The sequence below is a fragment of the Acomys minous genome (assembly GCF_964271855.1).
Source record: "Acomys minous genome assembly, chromosome: 6".
NCBI classification, from domain to species: Eukaryota; Metazoa; Chordata; class Mammalia; order Rodentia; family Muridae; genus Acomys; species Acomys minous.
In genome coordinates, this window is record NC_140487.1 from 24,426,673 (window position 1) to 24,450,578 (window position 23,906).

At 39.4% G+C, this 23,906-nt stretch overlaps 1 protein-coding gene across 6 annotated transcripts in view; it reads right to left on the reverse strand.

Annotated features, from left to right (window-relative positions):
- CDK14 (cyclin dependent kinase 14) overlaps window positions 1–23,906 on the reverse strand; it is a 540,806-nt gene that overhangs the window by 384,968 nt on the left and 131,932 nt on the right. For all 6 annotated transcript variants that reach the window (XM_084786935.1, XM_084786933.1, XM_084786934.1 and 3 more), the window contains 2 exons: window positions 22,214–22,459; window positions 6,174–6,268 (listed from right to left, as the gene is read on the reverse strand). In XM_084786935.1, coding sequence (XP_084643061.1) covers window positions 6,174–6,268; window positions 22,214–22,459 — 341 coding nt within the window. The remainder of the gene's footprint in view (window positions 1–6,173; window positions 6,269–22,213; window positions 22,460–23,906) is intronic.

Here is a 23,906-nt window from a genome sequence, read left to right on the forward strand (position 1 = left end):
ACTTGTAACAACAATTTTAAAGGAGGAGCATAAATGCGAAAGATAACAACAGGCATGCATAGAAGGGTTTGGAGGGAAGAAAGTGAAGGGGAACTGATATGATTCTATTATAATCTTAATGAATAAAGATCATTATTTAAAATTAACCCAAAAAGGATAAATTCCCCCAAGAATTGGTAAAAGAAATAAATAAAAAGTAAGGAAATTTCAAAGAGAACAGAAAAAAGCACACTGCAGCCAATAAATCGCTCTTTAGAAGTCAAGCAGTCAGGGCTACCTACACAGAAATCTCCACGAGCAATGTTGGTGCTCCTACAAGAACTCAAGGGAGGCCAGAACTCAGTGACAACAACAGCAACAGCAACAACAATATCAACAAAACAACCTCTTTCTATTCCACCATGGGTTTCTAAACCATGGATTGGCATTATCCCAACATCAAGACATAGGACACCCTCTTATTGAGAGCAATAAGCTTTGTTTGCATTGTGAGTAAACACAAGAGCTATGGGACAGGTAATATATGTCACAAGTTCTAAAAGAAGACTGTTGTGAATACAATGTGAAACTAGGAGGTTTAAATTGAGTAACTGTTAAGGATTAAATTGTGACCTCCAAGAAAACATGTGTTTATACTTAGTCCTAATCTCAGAAAAGAACAGTATATGGTATTGAGGGTTGGGGAGATGGCTTGTTTTTTAAAATGCTTGGGATACAAGATTGATGACTTGAGTTTGGATCCATAGCACCAATAAAAAAAGCCAGACACAGAGGCATACAACTGTAGCCGCAGACTTGGCAAAGTCTACGTAAAGACTACATAAAGACAGATGATCCCTGGCACTTACTGGCCAACCCTTCTAGCAGAACGGCAGGATCCAGGCTCAGTGACAGACCCAGTCTCAAAATTAAGGTCACCAACAATAGAGACCTACACATGCACATGCATGGGAGAGCCCATACACACATGCGGTGTGTGTGCATATGCATGTGTGTATGTGGGGGGGAGGAGAGAGAGAAAGAGAGAGGAGAGAGAGATAGGGGAGAGAAAGAATATGTGTAATTGTATAATTCAGACACGGAGAAAGTATGTAAAACAAAAACTAGGGTCATCAAAGAGCCATCAGGATCAAGTGAAGCCATTAAGAATGACATTAATCCTATATTATAAATGTAGTGATCCAGAGGGAACACTGGACAGATGCAGACACAAACACACTAAGCAGAACACTATAAAGATGAAATATAGAAGGAATCCCAAAACCATCACACCACCCCAACAGCTAGAAAGAGGAATGGAAGAGACTTTCCATCACACATCCTGGAAAAGGACAAAGTGCTCTCTTCTTGACCTTTCATCTCCAGAACTGTGACACAACAAAATCCTGATGTTTAAGTGGTTCTTTTCTTTGCCAGCCTTGGCCAGCAACCACAATGAGGTTAGTGGTGAAATCTAAACATGACACTCATAATCAATACAATGAACATGTGTGTGAAATCCTAAAAAACGGAGAAACAGAGACATTCCTAAAAACAAGAAGCTTTTCTGCAAAATAATAAGAGATGGAGGAGGGTGTCAAACAAATGTTTCAAGGCAGAGGCAGGGATGTTGATTTGTGTGAAAGGATGCTGAAGAATACAGAAACAGGCTCTCGGTCTTTCAGAGGCTCCTTTAATTACATAGCACTCTAGGGACACACCAAACAAGCTCTCACATTCTGCTGTAGGACAAGCGCATAGCTGTTGTCTTATCCAGACTTTACTACCCAAAAGTAACAGAGCCCAGGAAACCTATCATCTCTTAAATCAGCAGGCAACGGTTTTCATCTCCTGCTGGAGGAAATTAAATTCTACGTGTGACTAGCGGGTTTGAGAGACTTCTTCAGAAATGCTGACAAGATAAACTTAAAACTACTGAAATGAAAACTATCAACTGTCTACAATCATCCTTCTCAAAGACTAAAGGTGCTGGTAAAGTATTTCCTTTATTTAAGAGTAATGAATGGAAAAGTATTCACCTCACTCTAAGATTTTGAAGGAAATCTTCATGTTAAATATTTAGTAGAGTTTCTGACCTGCACATTAGTGGAATGAATCTTCTGTGGGTACACAGTTTTAAGTGCTTGTTTACTTATCATCAAACGGTATGTTTGCTTTTGTTTGAATCACAATTGAAACAAGTCGGAGCATATGTGAGGACCATCTGGATTATTCAATAAGGACTCAATCTTTCCAAGGCTTTAAAGTGTGTATAATACAAAGGAAAGGTGTGACCACAGAAAGTTGATGAAGTTCCATGTCCCCAGACGGCTGAGTGGTGGGAGAGAGCGATTATGATGGCAGATACCATGGAGGGCATCATAAGAGGTAAATGAGGCAAAAATAAGTCCTGCAGTTTATACCAAATAATTGCCTTCCTAATGGCTAGTTAGCATCACATTGTTAATCTTAAAATGTACAAGTGGTTTTATATAATGAATACTACTAATTTCATGTGCGAAAGAATAAAAATCTTGGAACACAACCTCTGTAAACATCAACTTCGCTGTACAGAGCATTACTGTAACCTCCCATGCTCCTAAGCTGCTTGAGTAAGTCATTCATAGCATAGATTTCTGGCTCTACTTCTTTTCTTTCTCTTATCATGTTCATTCAATCCTGAAAAAAAAAAAATAAGTCCTTTGCTCTCAGAGTTAACCCAATTGCTACAGTAGAAGATTTACAAAAATAAATCCAAGTGAAGTCACCAAATAATGGGTGAGACATAGCCCCAACTGGCCATCTCTTGTCACCAAATGAGACTTCTAGTGCTGGGAATGGGTTACATCTAATTAAGTTGCTAGTAAAAGGGGTCCCATGGGAATCCCTTAAACAACCCAGGCTGTTGCCAAGACTATAGGTTGTTCTCCACAAACTGACGGCAAGGCCCACGCCTCAAGACGACATCTACACGATTCACTGAACATAGAGAAGAACAGCTGGTGCCTAACTAGATCCCTCATGACTATGGGCTGGAGTCTTGAGTATATAGGAGGGTACCCCACACACTAGCAAAGGAGAAATGTAAGCACCAACTCAGCTACAAATCTTTACAATGATGTCCTGCCTGTAAGATATATTAATGTGGTTGTTCAATAAAGCTTATGGGATTAACTAGCCCACTCCATGAGATACAGCCCGTAACTGACACATCTTTGGTAACCAAGAACCAGAGGTTAACATAGCCCAGGGGCATGGGGTAAAACTAAATACTACTGTTCTTAAATATTTTAAGTAGCAATAAAATGACTCCTAATGATATTCTGCTGTACTCAAAGATCCAGTCATCATCGGAGAGGCTTCCTCTTGCAGCAGATGGAACAAATATGAAGATATTTTGCAGAATGTGAGAGATCTCGGAACACTCTACCCTAAACCAGGTATCTCCAAGAAATCCTACAGGAAGTGGATGAAGGACAGCCTGAAGAGGATGTAGCACACCAAGAAAACAAGGCCCTCTGAATCAACAATATGCACACATATAAACTCAGGGAGACTGAAGCAGTATGCACACAGCCTGCTCAGGCCTGCACCAGATGGTGACCTAGAGATGAAAGGAGGAGTGGACACAGGCCCCATCCCTAACCCAGAAGCCATCTCCAATTGACAACCACTTGCAAATGAAAAATTAATTTCCTCCTAAGCAGTATGTCTCACTGGGGAAACAAGGTACTCTTAACAATAATCCTTATGCTCAAATTAGATGGCCAAGAGACAACAAAGGGCACCTTTGGAGGAGCCCTTACCTCAAAGCTTTTCCTTTCTTTTCTTTTTCCTTTCTTTTTAACTTTAACTTCTAATTCTCTCCTCTCCCCTCCTCTCCCTTCCTCCCCCTCTTCTCTTCTCTTGTCTGTCTCTGTCTGTCTGTCTATCTGTCTGTCTGTCTCTCTCTCTCTCTTTCTCTCTCTCCCTTTCTCCCCACCCCCACAGGACCTTGTCCATAGGACCTTGTGCATATATTATAGCTCTAGGTGTGGAGTTTGGAGATTTACGGGATTCCTGAGTATGCAAATGAGTGAGTCTCTGTGTCTATATCTGTTTCATGTTCCTGTTCTTGGACTCTTTTCCTTGTATTTGTTTTGTCTTATTCCAGTGTATTTGTGTTTGTTTTATCTTATTATATTGTATTTTATTTATTATTATTTTTATTTTATTTATTATTATTTTATCTCTTAGAAGCCTTTTGTTTTCTGATGAGAGAGAGTATTTACACAATGGAGTATTACTCAGCTGTTAAAAATGACATTATGAAATTTGTAAGCAAATAGAAAAAAAAATCATTCTGAGTGAAGCAACCCAGATCCAGAAAGAGAAATATGGTATGTATTTGCTTATATGTGGACTTTAGCCATTAAGTAAATGATAACCAAGCTATACTCTGTAAACCCAGAAAGGCTAGATATAAAGGAAGGGTCTAGGGTGGACACATGGATTTCCCTAAGAGGAAGAAATAGAATAGACCCTGCAGGTGGACTCTGGAGTAGTGGTGACTGAAACAGGAGGATGAGGTGTGGAGGAGCAGAGAGAGGTAGCATAATAGAGAGAATGCATGGAGAGGCAGCTGAAGTTGAGGGGCATTTGAGGGAGCCTATGGAAACCTAGCGCAGGGGTAATTTCCTAAAATATATGAAGAAAGTCTTAATGAGGTCTCCTAATAATGGAGATATGGAGTCTCAACTGCCCAGCTCCTGTATCAAGTGAGGCTTCCAGGGCTGGGACTGGTTGCATTCATTTGAGTTGTTGGCCAAGGGAATCCCATGGAAATCCCCAAACAACCCAGTCTGCTGCTAAAATAAAGGGTTGCACTCTGCAAACTGATAGTGAGGCTCCACTGCCAACTCACTGAACATGGACAAGTCCAGCTGGTGCCTATATAAAGCCTTCACCCTTTCATTCCTGTGTCTTTGATGCAGGAAGGTATTCTGCATGCTAACAAAAAAGAAACATAAACACCAACTTTTGACCTACAACCTGTCCAGCCTGCAAGATATGCTAGGGCAATGGTGGCACAAAACTTACAGGGGTACCCAACTGATGTCTGATTTGACTTTAGGTCCAACTCCATGAGACAGAACCCATCCCTGGTTCTGCTTTGGTGACCAAAAACCAGAGACTAGACACTCCAGAGACCTAGAGTAAAACTGGCCTTAAAAAAAAAAAAAGTATCAACAAGATGACTCTTAATGAAATTCTGCTCTGCTATAGTCATATACCAATGCCTCACTCAGTCATTATCAGAGAGGCTTCCTGCTGCAGCAGACAGGAACAGATGAAGAGACCCACAGCCAGACACTACATGAAGAGATAGTCTAAATGGATGTCTCCATCAAATGCCTCCTCTTAGAGTTCTGAGAACCAAGGAAGAAGTGGCAGAAAGAGTCTAAGAGTCAGAGCGGGTGAGAACACTGGAAGAATAAGCCCCCGTGAATCAACTAAACAAGATGCTTATCAGCTCATGGAGACTGAGTTGGCAAGCATGGAGCCCACACAGGTCTACACCAGGTCCTCTGCATATGTGGTACAGCTTTTAGCTTAGAATTTTTATGGTACTCTTGACTGTAAGAGCAAGCGGGTCTCTGGCCCTTGTTCCTGCTTTGGGGACTCTTTTCCTCCTGTTGGGTTTCCTTATCTAACTTTAATATCGTGGTTTTTGCTTCATCTTATTATATTCTTTAATATATACATATAACAGAAAGGGAGTGGATCTGGAGGGGAGCTGGATACGGAGAAGCACTGGGAGGAGGAGTGGTAGGAGAAATTATAATCGGTATATATTGTATGGGGAAAGAATATTTTGATGAAAGGAAAAAAGGAAAAATAGTAAATAAACACTAAAGCACCATATGAAATTAACTGCTTCGTTCACCTGGAAATATTTCTCACTGGAGTGTTCTAACTCCACTGACAAAAAGTAAACAAAGTTATGTTGAACTAGAGAAATCCGCAGGATGACCTGCCACCAGGAAAACCACTTCCACTAGCTTTTAGACTTGTCTGAAGCAAGCTCACGGAAGTCGGAAACCAAAAGGCAGGAAAATCTATTATGAAGTAAATTTTCATTGTTTATACTGTTACTTAATATTGAGAGCAGATACACTACACATATGATGTATTCTTGAAAACATTTAACTTACTTGCTTTTCCCTTTGTATACCGTTGCATAAGATCCTTCCCCTAGTTTTTCCAGTTTTTCATAGGAGTCAGCTTTTCCAAACTTGGGACTTGTTGGCTAAACATGAAACAAAGAGAAAACAAAATAGATTGTATCAATGTACCAATTTGCTGACACTGGATAAACAACTTTTTCTGATATAAGACTATTTTTAAAACAGTGCAATAAACAGTCATAGTACAGATTCAGAACACACAAACAAACACATGCAGAATTAAATTTGTTCATAATCTAAGCACAAGATCACTGTAAATATTTTGATACAGCATCCTCGCTGGGCTATCTTGCTGGCACCTGCTTTTTTGTATAGATATTATCACGTTCAATATACATGTTTTATGGCCTGTGTTCTTACATTCAATGTGTTATGAACATGTCCATATTACAACATAATCTTCTAAGTTAGAGATTAATAAACTATTATACATACTGCAATCATAGGCTACCTTGTGTTTTTATATATCCTATGGACACAGAATAATTGTTACCTATTGTTACCTTCCTTGTCTCAATAGTTGGGAGGGTCCAAAAGATGGGAATTTTGTGACACATGAAAGTTGTACAAAAATCACATTTTACATCCCATAAAGTTTTATTAGAATGGTCATCTTAACTACAACTTTCTGGTTATAACAGCTGTAGTTATAACAGAAATTATACAAATGAAAATACTGTTATTCTTCCAGTAAATCATGAATGTATAACACTCTGTCTTAAAAACTATTCCTCCAAGATATTTTAACAGTAAATCAAATAGCTATGGACACATCACTCAGGGATAATGGGTCATTCTAATCTTGAATTCTAATAGGTCATAAACAGTATTGTGACTGACAAATCAGATTACATGAAATTGAAGAGTGTTTGCCCTGCAAAGGAAGCAAGCATCAGAGTGAGGAGACAGCCTACAGAATAGGACAAAATCTCTGCCAACTGTATATGTGATGGAGATTGATAAAGACAATAAAGGAAAGTCTTCAAAAATTAAGCATGAAAAATCATCTAAATAAATAAGTAAATAAATAGAACTGATCTCAAATGTAGAAATACAAATGGCAAGTATTTGGAAACTGTTCAACATCCTTAGCTATCATGAAAATGCAAATTAAAACAATACTGAAATGCTGTCTCATCCCAGTGAGAATGGCTATCATTGAGAAAAATTACAAAAATGCTTACTATGGAAAACACTTCTATGGAAGTGAGGAACTCACAGTACATGAGATACACAATCCACCTAAATCATCAACAGATTAAATCAATGAAAATCTGGTTAATATACATATGGAATTTTATTCAGCCATAAAGAAGCTGAAAATCATAGCATCTTCAGGAAAGTTGATAGAGATTTTCATTAACATGATTTCTAAATGTTATATAATTAACAACACAAGCCAGACTCAGAAATACATGAACCATGTTTTGTCTGTCTGGTGTGTGTGTGTGTGTGTGTGTGTGTGTGTACCATATATAAGACACATGCAGATATCATAAAGGTAGAAGAGAGACTATGATGAGGGAGGAAAGGAATAAATGGGGGAGGCAAAAGACTGGAAAAAAAACAATATCGCATGTTTTCCTTCATACGAAGAATCTGCATTTGCTTACACACATACATGAAAGCAGAGAGGAGATTACAGGGGGGAATTTCTAAATTGAGATTGCAGAGGAAAGTAGTAGGGAGGTTGAATAAGAAAGTACAAAGACACAAATAAATGAAATTTAATGATGAAGTCCATTACTTGTATGCCAATTATAATAATTAGTTTAAAATTAAAATAATAAATGCTTTCTTGTCTCCTTTCCACCCCAAATGTGACAAATTGACTAAAAACACACTTTTTAAACTAACAACTCATGATCATGAAAAAAAAACTAACAGACATTTTGAGGGATCTTGAATGATACAATGTAATTAGGAGTAAAATTTCAAAGAAATGTCCCAAAATAAGAAGAAAATTATTAAGTTAAAATAGCAGAAACCTTTAAGGATACATGAAATTGGGCAATACAATGAGAACACTAAGTCTTCCCAAGAAAGGCAAATGGAGTCTTTATTTTATAAAAACAGGAAAGACGGGAGATAATGTGGTTTTTGGGCTAGAAGGGCAACTCAGTTAGCCAGTTCTACAGAAAGGCAATGTATATTCAAAACCCTTAGTCATCAGGAAAATGTAATTCTACCTAAAGTTATAGCTATTACTTTTTTCTTAATAATTTTATTTTAAATAAAAATAAAAATTTTTAATTAATTTAATTTAACTAAAAATAATATTTTACTTTAATTAAAATAAAATGATATCATGGCTTTTTGATGCAGTCAATAGAAACAAATGTCAGAAATAGAATAAGCTGACAGAGGTTCTCAAGTAAAAACGTGAGTACAAATCCTAAAGTCACAAATCCATTTACATAATCTTGAAAGATGAAGCCATGAAAGAGAAGCATAGAGTTTAATGGGCAGAGGAACTAAAGCTCTGGGAACAGGAATAACAGTACAATGCTAAGAATGACTTTGAAGTTATTTTATGATCAATATTTAATCAGTATAATAAAATATTTAATGAGTATTGAACGGGAGAAAACAAATAGTTAAAGGAGCAATAATCTCATGTTTACATAAAATTCTCACCAGAAACTTCAAGGAGAGACAGAATACATAGAAATAGAAAAGTTACTAAGAGATAACCATGGCTGCAAAACGAAAAGTGATATTTTAAAGTTAAGAAAGAGGAAATCATTTGTCTGGGTGTGGTTAGCACTCAGGAAGCAGAGGTAGATAGATCTCTGTGAGTTTGAGGGCAGCCTTGTCTACATTGTGAGTTCCAGGACAGCCAGGGATATGTAGAGAGACCCTGACTCCAAAAACCAAACCAACCAAACAAAATAAAGCAATGACTTCGTATCACCAATACTGTTATTAGTATGCTGACAGAGAGATATAGATACACTGCAACCTTTGCCACCTGAGGCAAATAAATCAAGGTATTAACTTCCATAGTACTTCAGCATGAAGCTCGGCTGGAATCTTGAGATAAGTATAAGAAAGCAAGCAAAAGAAGAGAAAATCATGTTAAGATTTCTTGAATTAATTAGAACAGAGTATAGAAACTAACTCCAAAGTCACAAATTTTAGTGTTTCCCTTACATGTCAAGTGTTTGCTACATTTTTATAAATAAGATGTATACCTATTAGATAAATTGAGGAATGAAAGAAAAATGCAAGGAAGTTAGGGTGTAAAGAGGAAAACTAGAGGAGAGATTCTTTTTTTAAAAAAGCATACAAATATATTAACTTCAAGTAAAAAGAAAGGTAAGCCAAACCGTATCAAAGATTACAGTAAACACAAGTGAGGCACCTTTAGCAAATAAAAGTTCACAAATTTGTGAGGTAGCGAGATCAACAATATGTTGTTGAGAAGATTCAAAAAGAGAATAAATAAAAGAGTATATCTGAAAACATAGAAGGGAAAATTCTACCCAAATGTTTATGTTTATTTGCATTTATAATGTGTCTGTATACACATAAACACTATCAAAACTGAAAATCATCCCTCTGGGAGTAAGCTTTCAACTTGTTGCTTCCTTAACAAAAGCTCAATCTGTGCAATCAGGAGGGTGAGGGGAAACAGAATAGTTACACGTAACTAAATAGTTTCATTGTTCGGTTTTTGTTGAATGTTAACAAACAGTACTGGTAAAACTGGTGATCCAATGAATGAAATTGAACGGGCATTTCTCACCCTATATAAACATCGGTTCAAAATACATCAAGGACTTTAATTTAAAACCTGAAATGTTTAAAATGCTAAGGGAAAAGACTTCAAGATAAGGCTTATGGAAGAACTTTTTTATAGGCTGCCAATAGCATAGGAAATAACACAAAACATTGCCAATGAGAATGACATTACATTAAAAGACTCTGCACAGCAAAGGAAACAATAACCAGAATGACAAGACAGCCTGAAGAATGGGAGAAAACCTGTCATCTACTTCAGACATGGAGTCACAACCTAAAATATATAAAGAACTGCAAAAATTAATCACCAAAAGGTTGTCAGTCAATAAGTGGAAAAAAACAAAAAACAAAACAAAACAAAAAAAACTCACAACCCAATTAATGCAAATAGAGCTACAGGAATACAGACATACAAGTGTCCTGATAGTAGGATATAAGTTCCTTGGGTACATACCCAGGAGTGGTTGTTCCAGCTTTTTGAGAAACCTCTAGGCTGATTTCAAAAATGGCTACACTAGATTCACTCTCCCCAGCAGTGTACAAGGACTCGCTCTCCCTACGTCCATACCCACACCTGCAGTCATTTGTACCCTTGATGAGAGGCATTCTGACTGCGGAGACATAGCATCAACAAGTAAATCAAATCAGAATTTTTGCGGTGATTAAGAATGCTAATGCTTTTAAAAAGTATTTCTTTGCCATTCGGATATCTTCTTTTGAGAACTGTTTAGTTCCATAGCCCATTTCTATTCGGTGTTTTGTTTTCTTGGAGTTTAGTTTTCTGTTTTTGTTTGGTTGTTTGTTTAGTTACTCTATCAGATATATATTTGGCAAATATTCTTTTCTATTCTGTGTGCTGCCTCTTCACACAGTTCACCTTTGCTATACAGAAGCCTTTTAGTTTCATGAAATCCCTTTTGTCAACTGTTGGTCTCATTTCCTGAGCTGCCAGAGCCCTTTCCAGAATATCCTTGCCTTTTTCTATATGTTGGAGTTGCATGCCCTACTTTTTCTTCTACAGTTTCAGGATATGGGGTCATATATTGAGGTCTTTGATTCACTCGTAGTTGAGTTTTGGACAGGGTAAGATATAGGGATTTAGTTGCATTCCTTACATTTGATATCCAGGGTTTCCAGCATCATTTGCTAATGACTTCCATCAACAGATGAATGGATAAGGAAAATGGAGCATACATACAAAATGGAATGAGACAGGTAAGTGGATGGAACTTGAAAATGCTATAGTGAAGGAAGCAACCAAGGTATAGCATGTTCTTTCCCACCTGTCCCCCAGCTCCCACTCCTTAGCTTCATGTGTTCAGAAACCAGAAACATAGAAAGGAGACAGTAGGCAGGGAACAGGGCACCTTGAGGACGAGGGTCAGGAGCATATACGTCAACATGGAAAGGGTGGGAAAGCTGGGGGTAGAGCAATCAAAAAGGGAGAGGTCGGGGTAGACAATAGGGTTGGGGAAGGAATAACCATAACAAGGAAAATATGAAAAGCTACAATGAACCCTAATACTATCTGGTAACCCAATTTAAAAACATAAAAAAAATTGGCAAATATTATTCACGGTCAAATAGTGCCAGTCTTGGAAGTAATGGGTCACTAAACAAAAACCCTAGTACCAAGTGCATGATCAGGCTCTTGGCATTCCTCTTGGTTGCCCATAAAAACTAGATGCTAAGACCCCACTGTGAAACACATCACATGGTCTGGATGCAGAATACATATGGAAGCTCCGTCTCTGCTGGGTACCCTTCAGGAAAGTGCTGGAAAGTGCTGGATGGTGCCACAAAGTCTGTTGGTGGAGTAAGAGCATCAATGATCTCACTCAGGTAGGAACTCTACGAACCATAACACCAATGTGCCAGACAAGGCGTACCCATTGGTACAACTCTTGTGAGAGATAAGCAACTACATCCTGATTGGATTTGATATGTAGCCCACAAGAGAAAATCCAGGCCTAGCACTATAAATCTGGTTTTAAAAAAAAAAGTGACTGAAGATGATTTAGGCCCTGGGAAGGAGAGGAGCCTACTTATCTAAATTGACACAGATTCAAACCACCTTCTAAATATCTATATTTATACCTACATACAAAGGCTACCTTCACCATTAATCAAAGAAGCCTTTCTTTATAGTGAATGAAGGTAAATGTAGAAATCCATGGCTCCACAAGCTATGAAGAATATGGGATGACAAGACATTTACCGTACCTCTAAAAGGTGCTTAAAATTAATCCTTTAAAGGGTTCATAAATACTGTGGAAGGTGGAGCTGAAAGAATGTATGATCTGGAAGATAAGGAAAGGATTGCAAAAATGCTGTCTATTAAGCACGGCAGGGCCATGGCAATCAGGAACTCAAAATGGTTGTGCCCACTGGCATTTGGTCTCTACAAAGCAGGCCCACCCAACAGGCTGCTGTGAATAGAGAATGTGCTCACAGATCTCTACCAGTGAGTGAGGAGTTATCGTCAACTAACAGGTTATGGAAGAAGGGGAGGCACCAATGAGATCATCAGTCTCTAATGTAGAATTTCAAACCCAGGTTCACATACACACAGTTCATGTCTTCCGTCGAACACAAAATTAAAAGTAATGAATACATAACAAGAGCTGTGTAGGGAAGGGAAGTGGCTGGCAGAAGTGGGAGGGAAATAAGAGGGGAAGTAGTCAGAATACATTACATACATGTTTGAAATTGTCCAAGACCAAAATTAAAAAAGAGAGACAGAAGGAAGAAAGGAAGGGAGGGAGGGAGGGAGCAGGCAAATGATCAACATATATTTTTAAAGTGGTTCAACATTCTTAGCCTTCAAAAAAATGCAAATTAAAATAATTGTGAGATTCCATCTCACCCCAATCAGAATGGCTACCACCAGGGAAAAAGACAGAAAATGCCAGTGAGGATATGGAGAGACTCTTTCTTATCCACTGCTGGTGGGAGTGTAAACTAGTTCAGCACTAGTGAAATCAGAGTGGAAGTTTCTCAAAAAAATTGGAAGTTTGAGAGGCAGAGGCAGGTGAATCGATAAGAGTTCAAGGCCAGCCTGGTCTACAGAGTGAGTTCAAGGCCAGCCTGGTCCACAGAGTGAGTTCAAGGCCAGCCTGGTCTACAGAGTGAGTTCCAGGACAGCCTGGTCTACAGAGTGAGTTCCAGGACAGCCTGGTCTACAGAGTGAGTTCAAGGCCAGCCCGAGTGAGTTCCAGGACAGCTGGGGCCACACAGAGAAACCCTGTCTGGAAAACCAAAACAAAACAAAACAACAACAACAACGGAAGTTTAACCACTATTGACCCAGCTCTCCCGCTACAGTGGGATACATATACATTCTATCCTTCCGCAGAGACACTAGCACAAACATGTTCATTGTTTCTCTACTTACATAGCATGAAAACGCAATAACATAGACACCCAACAACTAATACAAAGAAACGAGGTAACATATATGCAATGACACTTTATAAATCCAAAAAAGAAAATGGATCTAGAAATTGTTATGTTAATGAAGTTCATCCAATGTCAAAAGACAAAACCATATGTTCTCTCATACTCATAGGAGTAAGTGCAGGTAAAGGTTATGAGACTAGAAAGGGGGCTGTGAGGGGAGGAAAGAGGGTTTTCAAGGGGGGGGGGTGGTGTGGAGAGGATAACAGATGCGCATGGCAGGAAAGCCTAATGGCATAAGGGTGTGGGAGGAGCGAGATGAGCAGAGAAGGGCCTCATCCAAAGGAAATACCCATTTAAAAATGCCATAATGAAACATGTTGCTTTATGCTAAGTAAATAAATAAATAATAAAAATAAGGACACATAACACCTGACAATAAAAAGGCATCTTTTGTTTAATCAGAGTATCTCAATGTCATCTTAAGGTGTCTGCTCCCTATAATTTACAAGTTTAAGGCAGTCTCAATAAAAATTCCTATGATGGAGTCTGGGTGTGGTAGTGCACACCTTTAATCCCAGCACTTAGGAGGCAGAGGCAGGCAGATCTCTGTGAGTTCAAAACCAGCCTGGTCTACATCATGAGATGCTGTCTCAAAACAATAAAACAAAACAAAACAAAATCCCAGTGATGGAGAAAAAGAAGTCAATTTGTCAACTGTGGTGTCAATCGTTTCCAAGTGTCTATGCCATGGCCAGTAACTTGAAGTTGTTTATCTACTACAGAAGCTGAATCAGACAAACTCTCCTTCTTATCTTTAATACTGACACAAAAATTGTTTTCTGAGTCTCAACTATTAAAACCACATATTTCCAGATGCTGACTGAGCATCTTCTTAGGCAGAAAGAACATGTCAAAGACAGCAGTAAAGACTGCAAGAAGCTTTTAGGGTCAGTTACTCAATCTGCCAGCTTTAAACACCATAGTAACCCATTTCTTCAACAAAGTATCCAATGAGAAGACAATTCCACACAGCCACACCAAGCTCCATAGTTACATGTTGCTAAATTTTTAATGAAGTACAGACCCAAAATAGAATTCTTGTCTTCACAGAAATCAGAAATAACTAGGGCTGTACAACACTTTCAGCATCATTTACTCTAGGCTAAGTGTATAAATGGGAGAATCTCCCAGAAAGATGATTTTCCCAAGACTATCTGCTGAGTTTTAATTAAACACATTTTTCCTCAAAGCAAAACTCGTCTGTTGAATCTGTTCCCATTTAGCATGCAGTACAAGAAAAATAGGAAGATTTGGTAATTGACAATATTTTAAGAAAACACCCTAACTAATAACAAAGGATTGTTTTCTAGATACGGATTAGTTTGTTGGAGGTGTCCAAATGCTGCAGCCCGGGTGGCATGGACAACAAAAATGGCATTTCCCAAACATGCAAGACACCAGGTCAAGACAAGAGCGGCAGGTGGGGTCTCTGCTGATGCCTCTCTGTGGCTGGTGACCTCTGCTCTCCCCGCGTTACCTCCAGTGTCCTTCCCTTGCCTCATAAGAACATCAGTTTCACTGGATTAGGAACCAGCCCAGTGACTGCATTTAAACTTAATCACCTCTTCAGAGATCTTATCTGCAAATTGGGGCTGAGGTACTGTGGTTTAGAACTTCAACACAGAGATTTGGAGGGGGTGGTTAGGACACACAGCGCAGGCCACAGAAAAACACACACAGTGATGATGGACAAATATACTTTGAATTTTAATGTAGGCAGAAAGGGAGCTCCAAGGTTTGTTTGGGTTTTTTTTTTTTTTCATTTATTTATTTAATGAGATTTTGTTTCCATATATGCCAAATTATACATTACACTGAAGAGCTTCTTACTTTTTCCCCAAAAATGCATAAAAATCAAGAAAAACGCGATGGACTCGCATTCAGAACTGCCTGACTAGGCCTGTGTGGGCTACGGTCTAGCTCACTTTTCCTCACAACGGAACAGCTTGTGCGTGTCGCACTCCACCATCACCCTCCTGAGCCCAAGTTCTAAATAGAAATTGCAAAACCTATATTAAACTTCAGGATAAAATGATCTCCAATGGAGAAAATATTGTGCTCACAGTTCCTCTCTAAATGCTTTTAAATCAGAGTGAAATGATCTTCACATTTGCTTTTGGGCTCCTTTAACAATGAATCTAAGCTTTTAAAAAAAAAAAAAAAAAAAAGATAGCTACAGAAAACATCCCTTTGCTCCTATCACCTGAGAGACGTATAAGGACCCCACAGAACTGATGGGAGAATGAAAGACAGCATTTGTTTCTCTCTTGGGCGAGACATAAGTAATTGACTAAACATGGCCATCTTTTATTCTTCATAATCTGACTTGAATATGCAGTTGCTTTCAAATAGGGCATAGTGACAACAAAAAACTGAAGAGGAAATTTTAAAAATGTTAAAGTTTTCATGTCATTAAAAAAAAATCTCCATTTTACTCACACAAAAAAAGAAAACCTTGAGAAGATACTAATAAGAAGGTATGGTCTCCTTTCCTAAGTAAATGGCTTTGGAGGTATTAACTGCTGTGGCTAAAGTACATTCTATTAACGCTGCAATGGCAGAAAATTAATACTTTGCCACATTTTACAGCAAAACAATCTGTTATTTGCCCTGTGGAACTGATATGTAGGCATTGTGGAAATACCCTGTAATTTGCAGATCAATCAGACAGGCTTCATGAGATGGAGCAAAGGCATGGGCGTCCTCCACAACAACAGTGCTGGTCTATGAAAGCATGGTTATTTGGAACAGGGCGTGCATGAGACAGTCTGAGCTGCGAGGATTAGGTTGTCACAAGTGTGTCCTCTATTTTAAGCATGGAAAAGTAGTCTGATGTGCAATTACCATGTATATAAATAAAGAACCCAAATGCCAAATGTTTAAAGAGGCCAAACCCTTCCTAGCAAATGAACAAAACTGAGAATAATAGAAAAGGTGTGTGTGTTGGGGGAGGGTCCTACTCTAAAATTAAAAGATCAGGTCTTTCATTTGCCTTTCTTCACACAGCTTTATTATACTGTCCTGTTTAAACAAAGGCACTAGATCGAACCAAGATGCAGTCAGCCTTGAGCATTAGCTTTGTCTCTCTGACCTCAGGTGCATGAATGGATAGAAACAGCCTTATGGGACAACTGTTTTCTTCTTATCGCATCTCTACTTAGAAAGCACGCTTGAGAGCACCATGGTGACTTGGAAATACAGATGGCTAATGTGCAATTGCTAACAGACACTCCATGGAGACATTGAATTTAATGAGATAATGTTAATACATTTTTCAAAAACCGAATAGAAGTGCAAAGGCTGTCAATTGTCTGGATCACTGGAGGGGAACATTGGTGTGGGTAATGGAAAGTGGGGACACTGCAGCTGAACAGAGCTCACCACCCTGCCACTCACAAGGACCTTAACAGCTCTACTTCATTGTCTGAAGAGCAATAACAGATACCAAAAATATTAAAGGTTTGCTCTTCAGCCTTTGGCCTTTATTACCTAAATTTAATACTGACAGACCCATTGTGAGTTGATTCTATTATGCATCCCATTTGGACATGAAGAACGTAAAGGCTGGAGAAATAACAAAACTTATCTAAGATTCTGTAGCTACTAGCAAAACTAGAATTAAAGTAATTGGTGAGAAATGAAAAAAAAAATCTCTTTGTTTATTACTACTACCCTGGGAAAATAGTTGCATGGATTGAATTTTCACCCAAACAGGGAAATATTAATTGTGTTTAGTTCCACCTTAGGCTGAAATCTCATTCCTAGAAGTAGACATGAATGTTTAAACGACATCATTATAAAATGCATGTGTAGCCCTTAATGTGCATTCCAATGATAAAGCCATAGGTCCACACTGACTCTACTGTTTGTTTGAGGCTGTGGAGAGCCCCTGTGTCATGAGTGTGCCCCTGTGTCATGAGTGTGCCCCTGTGTCATGAGTGTGCCCCTGTGTCATGAGTGTGCCATCCCTCCTGACAAAATATCTAAGACACACAGCTAGAAACGGAAGGGTTTCTTTGGACTCATGGTTTCGGACCGTAGTCACCTGACTCCATTGCTTTTGGCCTGTGGTGGCTCAGTACTGAACGACAGGACTGTTTTACCTAATGTCAGGTCTGTCTACCTCATAGCAGCTGGGATGGGGACAGGAGAAGGGAGGGAGAATGGGACAGTGGAAGGGAGGGAAGGGAGGGGGAAGGAAGAAGGGAAGGAGGGGAAAGATGAGAAAGAAAAGTGGAAGACAGAGAAGCAAGAAGTAGGTGGGGGGGGTCCAAACAATACCCCTTCAAGGACACATCCCCAGTGACCTGGTTTTCCTTCTGTAGGCTTGGGTAATGACCCTGATGCATAGGTTATGACCAAGACTTCAAAGCACAACCTTAGGCAGGCAGCCTAACAACAACTAAGAATTAACAATTAAGAATTGTTGTGTTACTCTGTGTGCCACATGGGTACTAGAATGAGAGAGGGAAGTGTTCAATCAGAATTCTGTGACCTCATAACAAAGACTTAGAGTTAAGCTTGCCTCCAGTCATTTTGCCTTTTCCTCGAACCCCAGAACAGGTACTATCTCTCAGTAGTTTTATTCTATCACTAAGGCAATTAACAGTTAATAAATAATTTAATTTCAAAGCTGATCTAAATGCTGGACAAAGGTATGGATCCGCACACCAGACATGGCGACAAGATGACAAGGAGGCTTGGTTCTGTGTGGAGATTTTTCTTTACTTCCAACAGAAAGGTAGCAATGCCAAGAGGACACGACCCCAGGATGAGTTTATAAGGACTCTCATTGCAAACTCATCCGTACCTTCCTCTCTCTCCAGGTTTAGCACTACCTATTATGGCGTGAAGCTATTCATGGTATGGAAAGACATAGATCTGCAGCAGTTTGTAGAATGTATGGAGAAACATCACTTAAATATAATTTTTTTAAAAAAATAAGCTCTGTTCAGAGTCAGCAGACGTCAGCTGTACTCAGGGAAATACCTTTTAGCCTGAGCCACCAAGACACTCTAACTATGGAACGCTCAACAGCTATAGCTAGTAAGAGGGTAGCTCTAGGGTGGGCTGAAAGTGGCAAGAAAGGCAAATGAATGTTTATCATGTCAGTAATGGCACTAAATAGCACAGCTATTGAAGAAGCAGGCACTCAACAACATGTTGAAAGCAAATTATCAAATGCCTTTTAAAATATTTTAATTGTTATAATTTTATGTTCTTTACAGTAAACCTGAATTTTAACATGCTATAGTCTTGGGTGGTGGGGACCCACAAGTATAGACAAGCATACTAGCTACTGATATCAAGGTAGTCTTGATTCCTGAACTTTAGCCTGTAGCTGGAAAACCCCATTCTCCTCTCTCTCTCTCTCTCTCTCTCTCTCTCTCTCTCTCTCTCTCTCTCTCTCTCTCTCTCTCTCTCTCTCACGCATACACATACATGCATGCGAACACACACATGCGCGTGTGCACGCACACATGAACCACAAACACACATGCACATGTAATGAAGGCGTGATCAAGGTCTGCAGTGGTTTCGGTTTCTGCCTTTGTGTTATGTTTTGTTTTTGTGCAGTACCAGAGATTAGACACAGGGCTTTATCCATGACAGACAAGTGTTCTCGCATTGACTTATACCCTCATTCCGAAATGTGGTATTGCAAAACAGTTTCTCCTGTTTTAAATAGTATCTGTAAGAAATAACCGTCGCCTCGTTGTAACAGTAGGCGTCTCGTCACACTTCCTCAAGCTGCAGCACTTCCTTCTCAACTTCCGCCCTGGAGACAATTCAGACTAACTAATGTTTTGAAACGCTGATGAGATGAAGGGACAGATTAGTGCTGCGGTACCAGGGCAGAGGGTACTCTTGGATTTAGCAACCACTGCTATACCATCTAACGCTTCCAAAAATAATAGAAACCTGTGCTGGTGGTTCCTACAGGCCCTGACTTCCTATGGCTGCCTCAGGTATAAAATAATCAAACTAACACATTGCTGTGGAGGGTGAAATGGTATTACTAATCTTGCTAGTTAGGGACAAACGAAAAGAGAATGTGGGGCTGGAGAGATGGCTCAGTGGTTAAGAGTTCCGCCCGCTCTTCCAGAGGTCCTGAGTTCAATTTCCAACGACCACATGGTGGACCACAACCATCTAAAATGAGATCTGATGCCCTCTTCTGCAGATAAAACACTCGCTTACAATAAATACATTTTTAAGAAAATTTAAAAAAAGAAAAGAGAATGCAATTACAAGTAATAGAAGTTCGAATTTTAATCATGGTACGCTATACTTACTGTTTTATGAGTGATATATCATCAAATGCTATATATTAATGCAAGCTTAAAATGTTGGATAATTGTATTTGTAGATTAAAAAAAAACTGAGAAAATTCTCTCCTTGTGTATTCCTTATTATCCATAATTTACTAGCTATGCCTAATGCTTGATTCCTCTTTCCTGGGTCTCCTCGTTCCCTTAGGTCTATTGAACTTACCCTGTGCAGAATTCACTCCAATACTGTCTATGTAGGACAGCAATCATAGAGAAGTTCCAAAAGAAAGACCTAAGCACCCTGAGCCTTCCCTGTGCTCTCCTTGCTCTCTTCCCCTCACAGGAGCCAGCGAGGCTCCGGTGCTATGCAGGATTACCAGTGAGCTGCCACATGCGTCACATGTCACATCTACCAGTGAGAGCTGCAGGGCCTTGGCTTCTCCTTCTCTGATACTGCCCAGGTCTTGATACTGTTCAAAGTCTGTCCACTCACTATGACCTTGAGGCTTGCGGAGATATTGTCTGCTGGCTTGGTTTACTCTACTATTTTCTCTATTTAGATGATGATTTTCAAGACCTATGGTACTACCATCTGCCCAAGTTTTATCATATTCAACCTTTTAACCTATGTTCAAGTACTGATGCAATAACAAAAATAGTTTCATGAGGAGAGAGAAATACCAACTGCATCAGACAGGTGGGTCCCAGTTTCTTGTGATAAGGAACTAATTCCTTATTAAAACTTACAAATGAATATTCAAAGCATACAGTTTATGTTTACAATATGATACATGCATTGACTTTTAAAACTACATGACATCCAGTAACTATATGCATGCACAGGAAGCAGATCTTTGCTTCTAAGTATCGTTTGCCAACGGGGATGAGAGCTACTTAGAGAAATGGCTGATTCTAGATCAAAGACAGAAAAGGTATAGCCATAAATCAAGATCATTGTATATAAACAAAATGTATGAGAATTTTCAAAATGAAGGGATGAGGATATGTTAAGAAAAACTAGAAAGAAAGGAAACAGAAACATCTTAAAAAGCTTGTTGCCCTTATAGGAACACTTAGAACAATACGAGAAAGGAATATTATGCACAGTATCTAGGTCCCAGAGAGCGTACAGGATGCTCATTTGATTTGAACGCAGATAAACAGTACTTTTTAGTGTAAGACTGACTCGTTATGACATCTAGCATGACAATTTCTACAAACAATACAGGCTGGCATACATGATAACCAGATAACTGCACAATACAGTGCATCCAATTCTCAACGTGGCAGGAGCTGGACTGCACCCAACCACTCCTAATACATACTACTAAATCGGAAGGCTTTCTGAGAAGTTAATGGTAGAGCTGTGACACAAGTAAACCCTACCTTATGGTTACAGATAAGGGTGGCAGGAGAGGACTTGGCACTCAAGTTTCAAAAGCGTCGCTGTCATATTTACTTCAGCTTTGTTAACACTAGTGTCTTTCAGCATAGAGCTAGGTGGATCTACAGGAGCAGCTCACAAGCTTTGCTGGTTTCACTCTCATAAAAAACTTTGAACTCCATATTGGTCAGAGGACATGTGTTTTTAGCAAGATAACGGAACCCAAGTTCCCCTAACATTTCCCGCTCACTTTTTTAAAATCTTAGGGCATCAATGTCAGGAGATTATTAAGTGCCGGTTAAATCTGAAAATTACTCAATTTCAGAAGATCACAGGATATTTTTACAATGCTAAGCACCAGCCAGCCTTGAAAGTATGAGCTCCGATTATAATTTTGTAAGTGAAAAGCATCAAGAATCTTGAAATTGGATGCCTCTTCTATAAGCTGAACAGTTAGGAGTACCCTGCCTCAGTGATGAGCACAGGCGACATCCGTAGAAGGCAAGGAGCTCTTTTGGTCATTGTCCTTCTAAGTGACTGCCAGAACCCTGAGCGAGGACTTCCCAGATCCAGAATGACAAAATGTAATGTGGCTTCCATTTCTGAAGCCACCCAGGCTATGGAATTCTGTGACAGCAACTTAATGCACCTTAGGAGAAAGGCAAGAATTGCCTTGGTTTGAGGATCAATGCCTTGCTGTGAAATTCTAAGGTCTTCCCAAACCCTGAGGCCGCACGAGAACAGTGAACATTCTTGGACTGCAATGTCTCATGAGTCTGGTAACTTAAAAACTTCCCAACAGCATAGGAAAGTTCTCGACTATCTCTAAGAGGTTGAAACGCAAAAGATTTTTTTTAATGATAAAGTAGTCTAACTCAAAACAATCTTATTTTTTAAAAGAAGAAAAACATGTTATTAGGGTTTTTTTTTTCCTAAAAATAAGTTAAATTATTTTATTCATTTGCTTGCTGGGTACTCTTAACTCAAGATCTGTGGGTAGCTTTTCTCTCTTGCAAAATATTCAGACACCCTGGGAGAGAATGCATAAAAAGTCATTGAAAGCACCACCTGCCAACTTCCGCACAGTGTGCCTCTCTGATGGAGGCCAGTCCTGATTACCCAGTGATGGATGGAGATGCATCACTTACCGAGCTGGGGCTGGAGTGCCTCCTAACTTTAGGTGACTCTTTGCCAGCAGAGGAGGATTTAAAGTTAATGCAGGCATTGTTCTCAGAGTGGACCCTCTTGACTTGATTGGCAGGCTTCTCAAACGGGTCAAAGGTGCTCTGGGTCCTCTGCACTCTGACTTTTTTGTCCTCAGGAATTGTGTCCAGGTGTTTTATCACCGAGTCCATTCCCTGGCAGTTCCGTGTAGACATCTTTGTGACACATATCTGGAAAATAAAGGAAGTGAACTAAGCACTCTTCGGTGAGGCATCATGAGCACTAAACACGCTTAGCACTTAAACCCCAGTGCTCATTTCTAGGCCAGGAAACAACAAAGAAGCCCACATTTATAACCTATAATCACAACATGGAAAACTGATATAACTATTCTGTGTGAACTCAACCATTTGCGCTTTAAAAAAAGAAAGAAAGAAAGAAAAATTTCCTACCTAAAGCAAAGCAAAACACAGCAGAGGCCATGTATCCTATAAGGTTCTTGACTCTGTCTCAGGTTTTATTATCTGACTGCAGATATATAGATATATATATCAGACTGCAAGTGTATATATTTCTGAGTCATCAAAAGAGTGGCTAACCTGACTTCATAAAAACAACCAAACAAATACACATAGTTGGCTCAGATCAGATGGGCACCTGCTGAGTGCCACAGGAGTTGGCAGACGACAGCGGAGGAAAGGGGTTATTTTGTTTATGTCTGAAGACAGGTTGGAAATCTGCACCATTTTGACTTCATGTCCAAATTGGACTCTAAATAGGACTTAGATGATTAATAATGAGCTTTTAATTTCAAAGCTAATAAATTATACTCTCAGTATATAGAGGGTGACACTCATTATAAAAGGTTGTTTGCCTTACAGCTCTGGACCTCTGTTTCCCTCCCAGTAGCCACAGTCACTCCCAGGACTCAGCCCGCTCCAGTCACACACTTTACTTCAGGCCTTTGGTGTTCGTTTCCATTTGCCACAGCGTGTTTCAGGCTATAGTCTACAAGTTCTGGGCTCTGGTATGCAATCTGTAGCTTTCCTGGGAAGCGTTGTGATCCTAGGTGTCCTCCAAAGGCCATGTGTGACAGGCTTGCTGGTCTCCACCCTGAACACCATGTGAGGTGGTGGAAGTGTTAGCAGGTGCGTCCCGGCAGAAGGAAACTCAGCTATTGTTTTTATGCCTTTTGTCAATCTCTGGACAAGAACATCCCTCTCCTCCCTCTCCTCCCTCTCTCTTTCCCTGCTTCTCTCTCTAGCCTGTTCTTGCTCTCACTATGATTCACAGCAACATGAGCAGCTTTGCTGTATTCTGCACCTTGACTGGGTTGTTCTGCCTCACTGTAAACTCCCCGCCACAAACCACCCCCCACAACCCAACAACAGTCAAGCTGAAATGTGGGAAACTGTGATGCAAAGAAATCTTTCCTGGTTTCAGGTCATCTGAGGTCTCTTGTCACAGTCACAAAATATCTACACACTAAGTTCGCAATTCTCTCTAAAGAAATGAATATTCTGAATGAAACTGCTTTTGCAGTTTTTCTTCAAGTAAACACTAATATGCTATCAAATGAGAAAAACTGGAAAGCATTTAATAAAACTTCATATGGCTAAAATTTCAAGATCAACTTTTGGAATAGCACACAGGTTGACTCCATCTGAAGATACACAC